The 14,485-nt window shown below is 31.6% G+C and overlaps 1 protein-coding gene across 4 annotated transcripts in view; it reads right to left on the bottom strand.

Moving 5' to 3' along the window:
* LOC107450063 (homeobox protein Meis1) overlaps window positions 1-14,485 on the bottom strand; it is a 103,880-nt gene that overhangs the window by 69,892 nt on the left and 19,503 nt on the right. For all 4 annotated transcript variants that reach the window (XM_043039728.2, XM_071179512.1, XM_043039729.2 and 1 more), the window contains exon 5: window positions 4,205-4,429. In XM_043039728.2, coding sequence (XP_042895662.1) covers window positions 4,205-4,429 — 225 coding nt within the window. The remainder of the gene's footprint in view (window positions 1-4,204; window positions 4,430-14,485) is intronic.

Here is a 14,485-nt window from a genome sequence, read left to right as displayed (position 1 = left end):
TAAGGCTATATCCCACATAACCTGCACTACAACGTCACTGCATAACCTACATTAAGGCTACACTATAACCACATAATTCGTATTAAATAAATAACAAAGAATAATATTCAAAAAATTGTATTCGTCGAAGTATAAAAACAAATTCACCATTTTTTTTTTAAACAATTTGATGTGATTATGCAATTTTTCATCTTCCTACTGTTTTTATTGCGATTTCTTATAATTAGATTTTACCTCACTATTACGACATTTTCACTGTATTCTGCAAGAACATAAAAAAAATTGTTAAATAAGAGGGGTGCCAGATTGTAAACTTTTACTAAATGCAGTTTTAAGAAAAATGTGCTTAAGTTCCGTGAAATAGTTCTTTTTTTATAGAATGAGGTTAAATTATTTCTTACATTCTAACAACATAAAATCTAAAAAAAACTTCTCATATTGGTTTCCTAAAATTCCATCTGCCATCAGCAAGACAACCACAAAAAAATAGTCGAGCAATATCGCATTAAACGATGTCTGTCATGAACAGAGCTAAAATAATAAAAATGAGCTATAAGCTGAAGGTGTTATTGGCAGGAAAGACAAATAGTTAAAAAGCCGCTGCCTCGACAAAACGATAGAGGGGAAAAGAAATGGCGGGCAGTGAATAAAAGAATATGTCATTTCGATTGCGAAGGAAAGGAATTTTTCATCCAATACAGAACTTCTCATCGTGATTGCCAAAGACAGTTAAGTAATTCAGCAAAACTTGATTTAGAAAGCCGTCAAAAAATTTTGATTTAAAAAAAAAAAATAGAGGAAGGGGGACAGAACAGGGTATAAGATTGGAAAATGTTATTAAAAATCCGTAATCGGAAAAAAGTTCAGTTTGATTTCTTCCGTTAAATTCATCGTTGAATTATGTATAACTCGATATTTGATTCGCTGGTGCTTTCATGTCTTGTTTCAAATAATTTTTCAGAAGATGAGAATATAAAGTCTTTTTCCTTCTTTATTCTTAAACAGTTAACCAAGTTACTGTAGTATTTTTTTAAAAAATTAACTATTAGCCCTTTTTATAGAACATAAATACGTACGCAGAGTGTTCCATAATAGCCTATCTTAATGTGCATATCTTTAGACACCTATGCTAAAGATAAGGAACAAAAAGATTAAAATTTAAGGGATTAAAATTAAATCTGACGAATCAGTAGTGAGAAAAGCGGAATTATAGACAAAAATAATTCGAAGGTTTTTGTGAAAATCCCCTTTTAGTCATTTTTTAAATTACTCAGGCGAACGCATACAGGCTTTGATGCGTTCAGTTAGGAATTCGTTAAATTTTGATAACGTTTTCACGTAAATGACGCATAATATGCGTGCTTCTATTTGTTTAGTATTTGACAAGGAACCAAAGAATATATATTTAGGGTGGTCATAACATAACACCTTGAATAAAAGAGCTACATTCCCTTGAGTGTCTTATACGTGTATTCTTTTCTAAGCAAAAAAAGCATAGTGATTCTTTTTTTTTATCCTTGTTTTAATTACTTATTTTATTAAAAAAAACATGCTCGAATGGTGTTTTTCTTAAATTTCGATTAATTTCTTTATGATATAGTTGAGTAGAAATTTCCATTTAAAAAAAAAAAAAAAAATCAAGCCTTTTTTTGTTTTTAAAGCTTTTTTCATCATAATTTTTCGGACCACATATAACAACTGTTTTGTTATTTTCTGGCTAAAACAGGTAATTATTATAAATATTTTTAATGAACAACAACAGTGATTATTAAGCAGCTCTTCATTGTTATTTTCTGAAGACAGAAAAAAAAAAACCAAGATATGTTCCACATAATTTTCCATCAAACAGCAATTATATCAAAATTTTCATTGTTACTTTCTAAGCAATAGTGTCAAATGTACCCAAATTGTTTATTTATCTGCTACTTTCGAACCAAGAGCAGAAACAGTATGGAAACTATATTCATTTATCTTCTTCTTACTAACAACTTGAATTGTTCTTCGTATTTCCTGACTGGCGGCTGATAACTGTTAATGTTCTCAAGATGTTCATGATTCTTCAATTACAGAAACTGATCATATCATTTTTCAATTCAGTTTTATTTATTTATTTACTATTTAATTTTTTTTTTTGTTGCCAAACCGAAGCAACTATTTCTCGCTGTTTTCGATCTAATATCAGAAATTATTCTTCATTTTTTTAAACAATGGAGAATATTGTTTTAAGCTATTTTCTGCGTAATATGCCAACTTTTCTCCTACATGAATTTCTTGTCGTTTAACCAGAAAGCTCCAAAAAATAAAAAAAAAGAACTTATCGAATCATTTTTGGACTTCAAATCTGAAAAGTGAACGATATTTTATAGTTTGTACAGCTCTTCAAACATTTTTAAAACCAGTTGCCAAGTAAGCGAAAAGTTGCCCAATCGTGCAGCCCGATTATTCTTTAAATTGTAGGGTTGTGTGTCCTATCATTTATCCATAATTTATGACAAGGCAATTGTAGGTCTAGGGAAGGTTAAGCGATCACCTCCTAGATTGCATTTATTGTTTTCACTCAAACCCCAACGTTACAGCCATCGCCTTTTTCTTTCCTTTTAAAAATATTTTCATTTTTGTGGAGAAAAAAAAATCTCAGTACTTTTTTTGTGTAATTTAAGCATATATTATAGTTAATCTTTAGAAGAAATATCGTATTTAGCATACTGGTATGTTACATGTTCCTATTAAATATGAAATGAAAATATATTAAACAAATTCTGCTTTAATAATATTCATTTGAAATTTATTTTAAATAAAAAAAAATATTTTATTTGAATGTAAAATAACATAAAGCAATATTATATCGTACTTTTTCCATTACTTAATCTTCAAGTAACTTTTATTTATGGATACGTTAAAAAAAATGTGGAAGACAAGTTTTTCACTTTTAACTTCGATTTAACACGACTGTTAAAAATAAAAAAAATTATTGGCTTGGAAATATCACAAATTTCTAGAACGCAAGTATATGACTGAACTTCAAAAATTTTTTTGATTTTGTGTGAAAAAAAAAAAAAGGATAACGGTTTCTTTTTAAAAAACAAACAACACTCATACTTTACTTTAAAACAAATAAAATACTAATACATAACTGACACGTTGCCTTTATTAATACAGGTGGTTGTTTATGCGAGGATTTTATTTAAAGTTTTTAACAATTAAAAGATTCTTTTTTAGTGAATTCTCCATTTTAAAAACCTTTCAAGCAGATACGCCTCTCAAGAATCACCCTTTGCTTTTCGACCCTTATTTAAAGTTATTTAATTTGGTGAGTTCCACCATTTCTTGAAGTTTAGTCTACTTGTTAAACTTTGTATATTCTATATGCACCCTCTTCTAACTATTATAAACTGACGAAGTCTTAAAATTCGGTTAAGCCTTTAATCACTTTCACATAATTTAATCACTTTCACATATTATTTTATAACTGGCGTTGAAGAGCCGACCCGATTTCTGAGTTTACGACTATATTCAACACAGCAGTCTTGTACTTAAAAACCCAGTCCAGAACACAACGGAACCCTTGGACCAAGCATTGGGACTAATTGGCCTTCGTGGAGAACTTTTAAATGGGACCAACCAGCATATGCGTTATATGGAGAGGAGAACCATGAAACCCTCTCACTGTTAGCCAGATGGCAAAGGGATTCTAACCCATGATCCGTCAGCACGATACGTCAGCACGATTTTACGTCAGCACGATACGTCAGCACGATTTTACGTCAGCACGATAGTCAGTGCAAGCCGGGAACAGAATTTGCATCAACGAGCCACTGCTGGGATTCGAACCTGGTCACCTCAATGGGAGACAAATGCTCTATCCCCTGAGCCACCGCGGCTCTGTTTCAAATAATATATAAATGCTGTTCATGGTCCATGTCCGGCCTGTGTAGGGGTCAGGGAACTGACCTTGCAACGGAAAGGTACTGGGTTCGAATCTCGGAAAAGGTATGGATGTTCTTTCATTTTATGTACTATCTGTCCTTACTATGGGAGCAACGTTGGCCCACCTAATATGGTGTCCCTGAAAGAGTGGCCAACAAATCTGCCCTGTAAAATTCCTGAATTGACGAAATGTTGGTGAACACAGGTGGGCATTGGAAAAAAAATAATAAAAATGCTGTCCATTCCTTAATTTTAAAGTCAACGATGATAGACTTACCTGATCTGGTGTAGAGCCACTATCAGTACTATGTCCGCCGGAAGTATCCAGCATACCCCTGGAGACACAGGGAGGACCACCACAGAAACTGCTACCGTTGCTGTTGTTATTGGTGTCCCCTAACTCAGGTTTAGTATCTCTCTCTTCGATAACCAAATCAATGGGCATCTTACCCTTTAGGCAGCTGATGTAACGCTGACAAAAGTTATCACAGAGCTCATGAACCTAAATAAATAATTTAAGAAATCATTCTTATGTTCTACTTGATACAAATCTAAGAGAATACACAGATTTTCGAATTGATCATAAAATTATGATGACCAAACCATAAGATTTATATCGAAATTTTTTAAAAGTATAGAAGTCTCACGAGAGATAAAAATCGTTTGCAATTTAAACAGTTTTTCAATGTAAGGTTATCGTTATAAATCGTTTTACCTTCCATTTATTTCTTCTTATTTTGTCTCATATTCCATATTGCTAAATTAAAAAATGTTTTAATCGTTCATTTTCATAACAATTAACATTTTACCAATATATTCTCACATAAAATTTCAATAATTATTTAGTTTAATAACAAAATGATCCATTTTTTAAAATAGAATTTTAAGGAAAAAAAAGCAAAGGTGAACGAACAGCCATTACGGGGGTTGGCAACAGCAGCGAACATGAGTCGGAGCCACCTAACTAACAATAAAAGAAAAAAATAAGTGTCTTTCTTAATGACTTATTCAATTATTGAAAAAAGAGCCGTGCTAGCTCAAGGGATAGAGCATTCACCTCCCAATGCGGTGAATCGGCTTCGTATCCCAACAATGGCTGGTCGATACGAATTCCGCACCCGGATTGGACCGACCATAGAGCAGGGGTAAAATATCCTCAGTGCTAAACAGATCATTGATTAATGTTCCCTTGCCGTCAGGCTAACAGTGGGAGATTTTCGTGGTTCTTTCCTTTCCATGTAACACAAATGAAGGTTGCTTCCATCAAAAAGTCCCCCAAGAGGGCAAAATTCCTGGAGTTCCTTGTCTTCTAGATTGGGTTCAAAATTACAAGGCTACTGAGTTTAGCATTAGTAATCGGAAGCCCAAAATTGGGTCGGTTGTTCAATGACGGTTATAGTATAAAATAAATTTATTGAGAAAAGACTTATCTATTTACGACTGACACATGAAAGTCAGCCAGTGTCACGTGTGAGTTCTGTCAGTATTGAGAATTTCTACTTTTATTTAAATTTTATCAGCATAAAAATTTAATTTTAGTACGAAGAGTACTTTTACAATAATTAATTTAATCCTTAAGTGTTCCAAGAACATCTGATCTACGCAAATATATTTGAGTATTTCGATTGTTTCATTCTACGTCTTAATGCTTCATTTGTTACAACTGCTGTACTTTTATGTTGTTGTCGTCTTAACAATTCGAAATTCCTTCGTCGAGGAAGGAAAAAAAAATAGGTAAACAACAACTCCTGAGATATTTTCCTACTCAGATGTTCGCTAGAAAGGTGCAGAAGAGAAAATTATTTGAGCAGTGAATTATTTTTTAAAAAATTGGCAAAATCAACTCAACTACAACCTTGAAAAACATGAATTTCATTTAGAAGTAATAAATATATCCTAGTTTTAAATAATATACATTATTGAAATAAAAAAAAAATTCCATTTCCCACAGCTACAAGGAAGAAAGCAGACGACTTTTTGTAATAGTACCATGGAAAACCACCACCGAATTCGTTACGGAAAAAATAATTCCACATATTTCTTCTTCCAGAAAGAAAAAAAGAAAGAGGAGAAGAGAAAAACTGGTATTTACTGCTCCTGACATATTTTCATACCCAGGTGTTTGATAAAAAGGTGTAGAAGGGAAATTAAAAAGCAAGAAAAAGCAGAGGGGGGAAGAGAGATATGAGATCTATTCTTCCTTGGCTCACAACGCCTATCTGGAAACTAGGCACAGAAGGGAACTCGTTGACGCAGTGAGTCCGTTTATTTGAAAACCGGGGTCATCCAGCAATAGGCCTACCTTGATAATAGGTTGACGGGCCTTCTTCAGCCGACGGGGAGTGAAGAGAGATCCAATGCCAAGATTTAGCAATGATTACCCGTATTTCGAATGTCAATCAAAAGAGGCCATCCCACGTCAACATGGAAAAGCCCGGGGCTGTAATTAGGCCCGTTCCAGCTTTGTCGTTGTCACACTGGCCACGGTACCCCCTTATTATCTTACGCGACGACTTCAGTTTGAATTGTTTGTGTTTTACTTGTGCCGGGAGAACTTTTCTTTTTGGAAATCAGATATAGTTTAGTTGATGCATGTAAATTGAACGATCGGCTTCTTAGAGAATTACTATTTAGAACTTTGGAATATTCTAGATTCTTTTCCCCACACGTTTCTTTTATTTGCATAATTTTAATGACACCAATATTCTTTTTTTTGTTACGCTTTCTCTAAATATATAAAAATGAAACTCTTCCTATGTCTATATGGTACTCGCAATACAGCGGCTTTCAAAAAGTGTTTAGCGGAACCCTAGGTGGTTCCGGATTCCAAAAGGAGTTCCAAGGAACCTTTGGATGTCCAGTTCTCATTAATTTACATTTATTATGTGTCTGAGTACTCACATTTAAGACTTAGCGGTTATGTCCTAACTGCTTGGCCTCAATATTAAGAAAATAATGTTTTTTAGCAGCAGAAATTTCTTCGTCTTTATTTAAAAAGTTAGTAAAAATATAGATAATTATTGATTTAATGTGTCATATTGTAAAAAGATCGATTTTAAAGTAAAAAGTACATATTTGCTCGCTTGTGCTGCCTTTTAGTTTTTAACTGCAGCATTAAGTTAAATTATTTGTATTTATTTTTTGCTTTAAAATCTATTGTTACAATATTAAATAATTTGGGTATTCTTCAAGATGTAGAAACTTTTATAGAAATAAAAGTTCGTTTCCGATGCATTTTGCAGTAGCATGCGCACATCACTTCTGCGCATCTTAACTCAAAAGTATAGGAATTCGCCACCTGTATGCCTCAGTCTTTCCACTTGCTTGTGTGTGAGGGAGTAGAGGTGCTATCTTTTTTTGGTTTTTTAATAAGATTTGAACTACCAGATACTTTAAATGCTACTCATTCAAAAATGCAGACCAACTGGTTGCTTTAATGAACATATAACATCGGGAAAAAAAGCACCGGAAAAACTTGCATCTTATTAACTATTATATTAATGTTACATTCGATTCGATTTGGGAAATTGAACCCAAATGAAATTGAATTAAATGATAATTCGATCGTAATCAGATATTTTTTTAAAAAAAAATAATTACAATACAAAGTTCAACACTGAACAGAACTTTTCACTCTCGAGGCTCTTCCAACAGTTTAAAAAAGAAAAAAAAAACTGAGGCAAAAAAAAAAGTTCTTTCTAAAAGTTTACAAAACAAAAACAAAAGTTTACATATTTACCATATAACACTAAAAAACTAGTGTGGTTACTAAACGGTTGTGAAAATTAAATACTAAAATCATCCAAATTCAAACATTCAGAGTGGTAGTTATTTTATAGTTGGCAAAGTTATCTGAGAATCGTCTTACGAGTGCAAAGGGTTAATACTTTATGCATTTTCACTGTTACTAGTATTACAATTACGTAATCTATAACAGTACTGTTACAAATAGTTTATCAATTAACAGTAATTCTTAAGGAGGTAAATCTTTAAAAAAGTTAAAAATATTAACAAAAAATGGATACATTTCCATTTCACCGGAGCAAGTAAATTCAATTATTTGTTTGCAAATAAACTCAGTATTTTTTATTTGTTTTTTAAAAAGGAAATCATCAAGAAATAAAAATTGCACTTGGTATTTTTGCATTGGCAACTTTATTTCGCACGCCGGTGAAATAGAAAAATACCGAAAATGATAAAGTTATAATTAGTGAAATTTGAAACAATTTTAGAACTGCTTGATGGTCGTAATCATTTTGTATATAGTATGAACTTGAGAAAAACTGTAAATTTTAAATTAACACTTATACAGTGAAGTACGACCACTCTCTGCGTTAATGGTCAGTCAGTCGCTCTTGGGAATTACCTTCATTGACTTCAAAATATTATCGAAGGTGCGTGCTTTTTTGCAATTTTAATTTTTCTTAGTTTCATTTTCTTAGTGCGGAAATACCACTTGTGTTGGCGTCATGAAAACCGGATCAATGAACAAAATTTACCGTCAATAAAAATGACCTTTACTTATGTGTGAAAACAAATATATGAATTATGAATATGTTGTTGTTGTTGTAGTTCATTTACGTAGCACCAGAGCTGCACAATGGGCTATTGGCGACGGTCTGGGAAACATCCCTGAGGATGTTCCGAAGACATGCCATAACAATTTTGATCCTCTGCAGAGGGGATGGCACCCGCGCTTCGGTAGCCCGACGACCTGCACTCGAAGTCGAGCACTTTGCGGTAGAACAGTTTAACAAGGACCCATACCGCACAACCTCGGTCCCTACGCAGACTGATCCAAGTGGACACCCACCAGCACACTGACCGCAGCCAGTGATTCCTGACTTCTGTGATCTGCTGGGAACCGTGTCTTAACGATCAGTCCACTGCGGGACACGAATTATGAATAATAGAGCTATTTTAAATAAATAAGCAATTATGTTTTTTTGTTTAAATTTGCATTTAATATTATATCATAAAAATTAGTTAGCTTTAAAAAATGAGGTTTGTTTGCTTGAGATGCTTAGTTTTTTCGAAAAAAACTTTTTTTCTTTCGAATTTATTAACTTTCAACTCTAGAAATAAATTATTGATAGCATCGTCTTTGGTGCCCTCTGACTGCAACAAGAGGTTGTAGCTTTCGGAGATCGTAGAAAAAAGCTCTCTAAATTATTTTTTAATACATTTGACTCCACTTGTTTGTATTGTAAATATTCTTCCGTGATATTTTTTCTATCTCCTCCGTATTGACCGGTCACTTGGGGAGGTTTTGATGGTCTCCTCCTAAAGGTTTTCTTCAAGTCAAATGGAAAAAATTCCGTGCCTCTAAAAAATGTCANTGAAAATTTACGATTACGTATTTTTCTATTGGCTATTTTTTGCAGAGTTAACAGTTAATAATTAGTGGTGTCGACAGCCAGTTGTGATTAACTTTTGTGCAATTTTTTTATAGTAAAAAATACATTTTTTATTAGTGGTACACTAATAAAAAATCACTTTCGTTATGAAAAATTTAGAAAGGGTACACAGAAATCATAAGTTTGGGAAACACTGACTTAGCAGTTATGTACCAACTGCTTGGTCTCAATATTAAAGAAATAATATTTTTCAACAGTAGAAATTTCCTCGTCTTTATTTAAAAAGTTAGTGAAAATATAGATAATTATCAATGCAATGCGTCATATTGCAAAAATATTGATTTTAAAGTAATTACATACTTGTTTGCTTGTGCTGTCGTTTAGTTTTCAACTGCAACATAAGCTTAAATTATTTTTATTTATTTTTTACTTTAAAATGCATTGGTTGCAATATTAGATAATTTGGGTATGCTTCAAGATCTATGACTTTTATAGAATTTATAGAAATTTAAACTTTTAAAGAATTTAAAGTTCGCGTCGTCCTGTTGGGACGAAAAAAAATTCCATTTTTAAATTGTTTTGGCATCTTTCAAAAGAACTATTAAAAAACCGGAGACAATCACTTAAAGTTTACCAAATAAAACTCCTAGTTTACACATTTACAATATAATACTAAAAAACTAGAGTGGTTACTAAACGGTTGTGGTTACTAAATACTAAGATAGCAAAATTTAAACATTCAGAGTGGTAGTTATTTTAAAGCTGGCAATGTTGTCTGAGAATCGTCTTACGAGTGCAAAGGGTGCATTTTTATTGTTATTAGTATTACAATTATATGCTGCATAATAGTATTGTTTCAAATAGTTTATCAATTAGCAGTTGTAATTCCTAAGGAGGCAAATATTTAAAAAAGTTTAGAAAAATATTAACAGAAAATGGATACTTTTCCAATTCTCCACGCACAAGTAAATTAAGTTAATTTATTTTTTATTTGTTTTTTCAAAAGAAATCACCGAAAAATAACAATTGCACTCGGCGTTCTGGCAACTTTATTGCTCACGCCGGCGAAATAAAAAAATACCGAACATGATTGAGTACAAATAGTGAAATTCGAAACAATTTTAGAACTGCTTATTAGTCGTCAATCATTTTGTTAAATAGTATAAACTGGAAAAAGTCTGCAAATTTTAAATTAACACTTATGCAGTAAAGTACGACATCTGTTTCACAGTAAACTGGTCGTTAATGGTCAGTCGTTCTTAGGAATTACCTTCATTGACTTCAAAATGTCATCGAAGGTACAGGATTTTTTGCAATTTTAATTTTTCTTAGCTTCATTTTCTTAGTGCGGAAATACCACTTGTGTTGGCATCATGAACAAAATTTACCGTCAATAAAAATGACCTTTACTTATGTGTAAAAACAAATTTACCAATTATGAATAGAATTATTTTAAATAAATAAAGAATTATCTCTTTTGTTTAAATTTGCATTTAATTTTATACAGGGTGCGTGGCCAAATTATTCAACAAAAAATATGCACCTCTAAAGCACTTTTCAAACACTAAAATAATATTTTGAAGCACTTAAAAAAATATCATAATTAAGTAGATTTGGAAAGTTTTTGGCAATTGACGGTTTTATCTGGTTTTAAGTATCATGTCAAAAAAAAAAAAATCTTTTGACATTGTTTTTGACAATCGTCAAAATTTTTGAATCATGTAAATCGAATGGCGTTTTCATACGCTACGGACTGACGATGAACCGAAATAGATTGGGGTTGAATTAATTGTGAAAACCTTGAATAGAACTTTGTGATCAGGGTCTTTCTGCATAATTCGTAGCGAAAATCGAGATGGTAAGGAAAAAATCTCAATTTGGAAAAGGGAAATTTAGGCACTATTTAAAAACACCCAATGAAAAAAGCTCCTTTAGGGGCTTTTAAAAAACAAAAATTGAAAATAAGCACCTTTAAGAACTTTTTTAAAAACGCTACGCACCCTGCTATATCATAAAAATTAGTTAGCTTTAAAAAAATGAGAATATGTTTGTTTGTTTGAGATGCTTAGTTTTTTCGAAAAGAACTTTTTTTTCCACGAATTTATTAACTTTCAACTCTAGAAATAAATCATTGATAGCATCGTCTTTGGTGCCCTCTGACTGCAACATGAGGTTGTAGATCTCTTTCGGAGATCGTAGAAAAAAGCTCTCTAAATTATTTTTGAATACATTTGACTCCACTTGTTTGTATTGTTAATATTCTTCTGTGATATTTTTTCGTATCTCCTCCGTATTGCCCGGTCACTTGGGGAGGTTTTGATGATCTCTCCTAAGGTTTTCTTCCAAGTCAAATGCAAAAAATTCCGTGCCTCTGAAAGTTGTCACGAATAGAGGATATCTCCTGGTGGTTTCATTGTATATTATTTTCAAATTTTTTATTTCATTCGAATAAATATTTAATTACATTAAATTCTGGTTCAATGGCCCAAATTGAATGGGTAGTTAAATTCATATAACTACTAACGAGGTGCTTTTTTCTTCAGGCTTCTTCCTGTGTGTCTGTTTTTTTCTTTCCCAGTGCTCTTTTTTCCTGCCTGCCCAAAGAAGGCGGACCAGTTGGCCGTCGGAATTAGCGAGTTTAATATAGAATTAGATAGGCTGTATTCAGCTTTAACAGCTGTTTGTTTAGTGAATCATGTATTAAATATTGTTTATTAATGCTTAGCGAGAAGAGGAACTAATGGTTGAATGCATTTTAAGATGCAATATAATGATCAGAAAAAGAAAAACAACACAGAATGCCATATAGCCCTGATTTCAACATTGTGATAAAAAAAAGTTTAAACTAAGAAATTTTTAATTCAATTTTTGTAGGAGCACATAGAAAATACACAAAACGTCTTTAATTTTGCATCATTTCTCCCCTCATTTTTCTCTTAAAGGTGCCATAAAATTACTACTATACGTAATATTTAGTTAATTATAAACTGTTCGCATTAATTAAGAAATAGAAAACTAGACGCTGAAAACACATTGCTGACTTTAAAAAATATACCTTTGCATATTAACTCATCAAAACTTTTTTAATGATGAAACATTTCAGTGAAAATTATTTTTAAACTCTTCTCTTTTTAAAATTTTCCAAGACAAGTTTCTCACAGCTAAATTTACCCCAATAGCAAAGTCAATGCAACTTTATTGAAAGTTCATCTTTTATTGCTAATTTAAAAAAAAAAATGTACCATCGGCGAGTTTTATATTTTGCACATAGCTCAAAATGCGAATTTAAGAAGAAAGACATTGTATTTGAATCAGTTTTTGGCTTCTCTTATGTGTAGTCTTTTAATCTGAAATTTATTTAGATATTTAGAATCTGGAAACCTGGAATTATTTAGAATCTGGAATTTATTTAGATATTTGAATCCAAATAAAATGATCATGTGATGCCGTCCATTTGCATAAACCTCTGAGCACATTTTTTAAAATATTTAATAAAAAAAAAGACCTTAAAAGCCAATCAGTTGTTTTTACTAGGTTACCATGATACTATAAATGAAGTAGTGAACACTATAAATGAAGTAGTGAAATGAATGAAAATGAGTAAATTTACATATTAAGAATTAATATTTATTAAAAACCACTTCATTGCTTATAGTTCTGAACACAAAAAGATTGTCTGAAAAGTTACATATTTGAAATGTACCCAACCACCTCGACCCCAAAGTTCGGGATTTTGTCCCGTAATGATTATGCTTAATGTTTAAAGAAATAAGGAAAAGTAAGAACGAAATTCCTCATTTAAATGTTAAATTCAAGTTAAACATATGAAAGACGCATTTTTTGATGTGTCCATATTTTTTTTTAAATACGTACTTTGAGCTGCATCCATTTTCTTAAGCACGCAAATTAAGCTGATCCACATTTAAAAAAAGAAAGAAAAAAAAAAAGTCACTGACGATAATTTGTAAATGAATTCATTGTTGCAAATTATCACTGTAGCTTTGAAATGTAAGAGAATTCTGCACAATTTTATTAAAAATCAGCGGTAACTTAGAATTGACGAGTTTTTTTTAAAAAAAAAAAAAACAATCGAAGGAAGTTAAATATAATTTATAAATAAAATAACATTCTTCTACAGGTGCCTTTCAAATATATTTGAATTTTACATACGACTCTTTGTTTAATACAATATTCATAAAGACATAAAATTTACGATTATTATCTTCCATTAGAAATCAAAATGTAGTAAAACTAACAGAAAAGGTAAAGTTAACCACGAAACTATTATTTTAACATTCATCCCTTTTCAGTTAAATTCTTATTTTTCAAATGTAAAAGGAACATAAATAAGAATGGAAGTCAAATTATCGTGATTTAACGAGATAAAATAAGAGTAATAATAAAAACTACACCACAACGCGCGTTCACCTTCTAGAGGTAGAACAGTAAGGGGCAAAGCCTGAGAGTTTTAAAATAAGCACCAAAATGTAGGCAATCAAAAAGAACTAAAAGGGTCATAAATAAGCGGGAAACACAATGAGTCTTTGTGGAGGTCTTCGAAATTTATGCCTAATGCAAAGCAACAAGGCCTATGCCTATAGAACAAAAATGAATTTGAACAATAGCTTCGTATTATTCCCTCACGGTTTTTATGAAATATGGCGTTTTTCAATTTGACATTTATTTACTGGAGTTCCTGAACGCTGCTGGAGGAAAACGATCACGTCACACCACATGTTCTATTATTCAATTTATTTTTAAACTAACTATAACGCGGATTTTAGGGGTGTTTTTTTTTTCCGTCATAAATTTTGGGTGATTAACTCATGAATCGAAGTATTTGTTTTTAATCAGAATGAAATGCAAAATAAAAAGTGAACGAAAAGTTCTGTTCTATAAATTTCATGTTAATTTAACGGCAATTAAATCGTCTGCGCTGAAGCGACCGATATTTAGTTATATGATTTAGCAAAGTTTCAGAGAAATTATTTTACGTTGATGTGTTATTTATCGAAAATGGTTGTCCGAACTATCGAATTATTTTTAATGTATACATCACTTGTTAAGTTTTATTTTAAAGGAAACTTTTATTAACGTTAAAGGAAAAAAATCATTATTCCGTTCTACTTATTATTTTTCTGTAACTTATTTTTTATAATAAAAGCTCTGCTTAGTGAAAATCACTAAAGTATTTTTCAGCT

Source organism: Parasteatoda tepidariorum, chromosome 4 (assembly GCF_043381705.1).
Source record: "Parasteatoda tepidariorum isolate YZ-2023 chromosome 4, CAS_Ptep_4.0, whole genome shotgun sequence".
NCBI lineage: Eukaryota > Metazoa > Arthropoda > Arachnida > Araneae > Theridiidae > Parasteatoda > Parasteatoda tepidariorum.
This window is presented reverse-complemented; position numbering and strand designations above follow the sequence as displayed.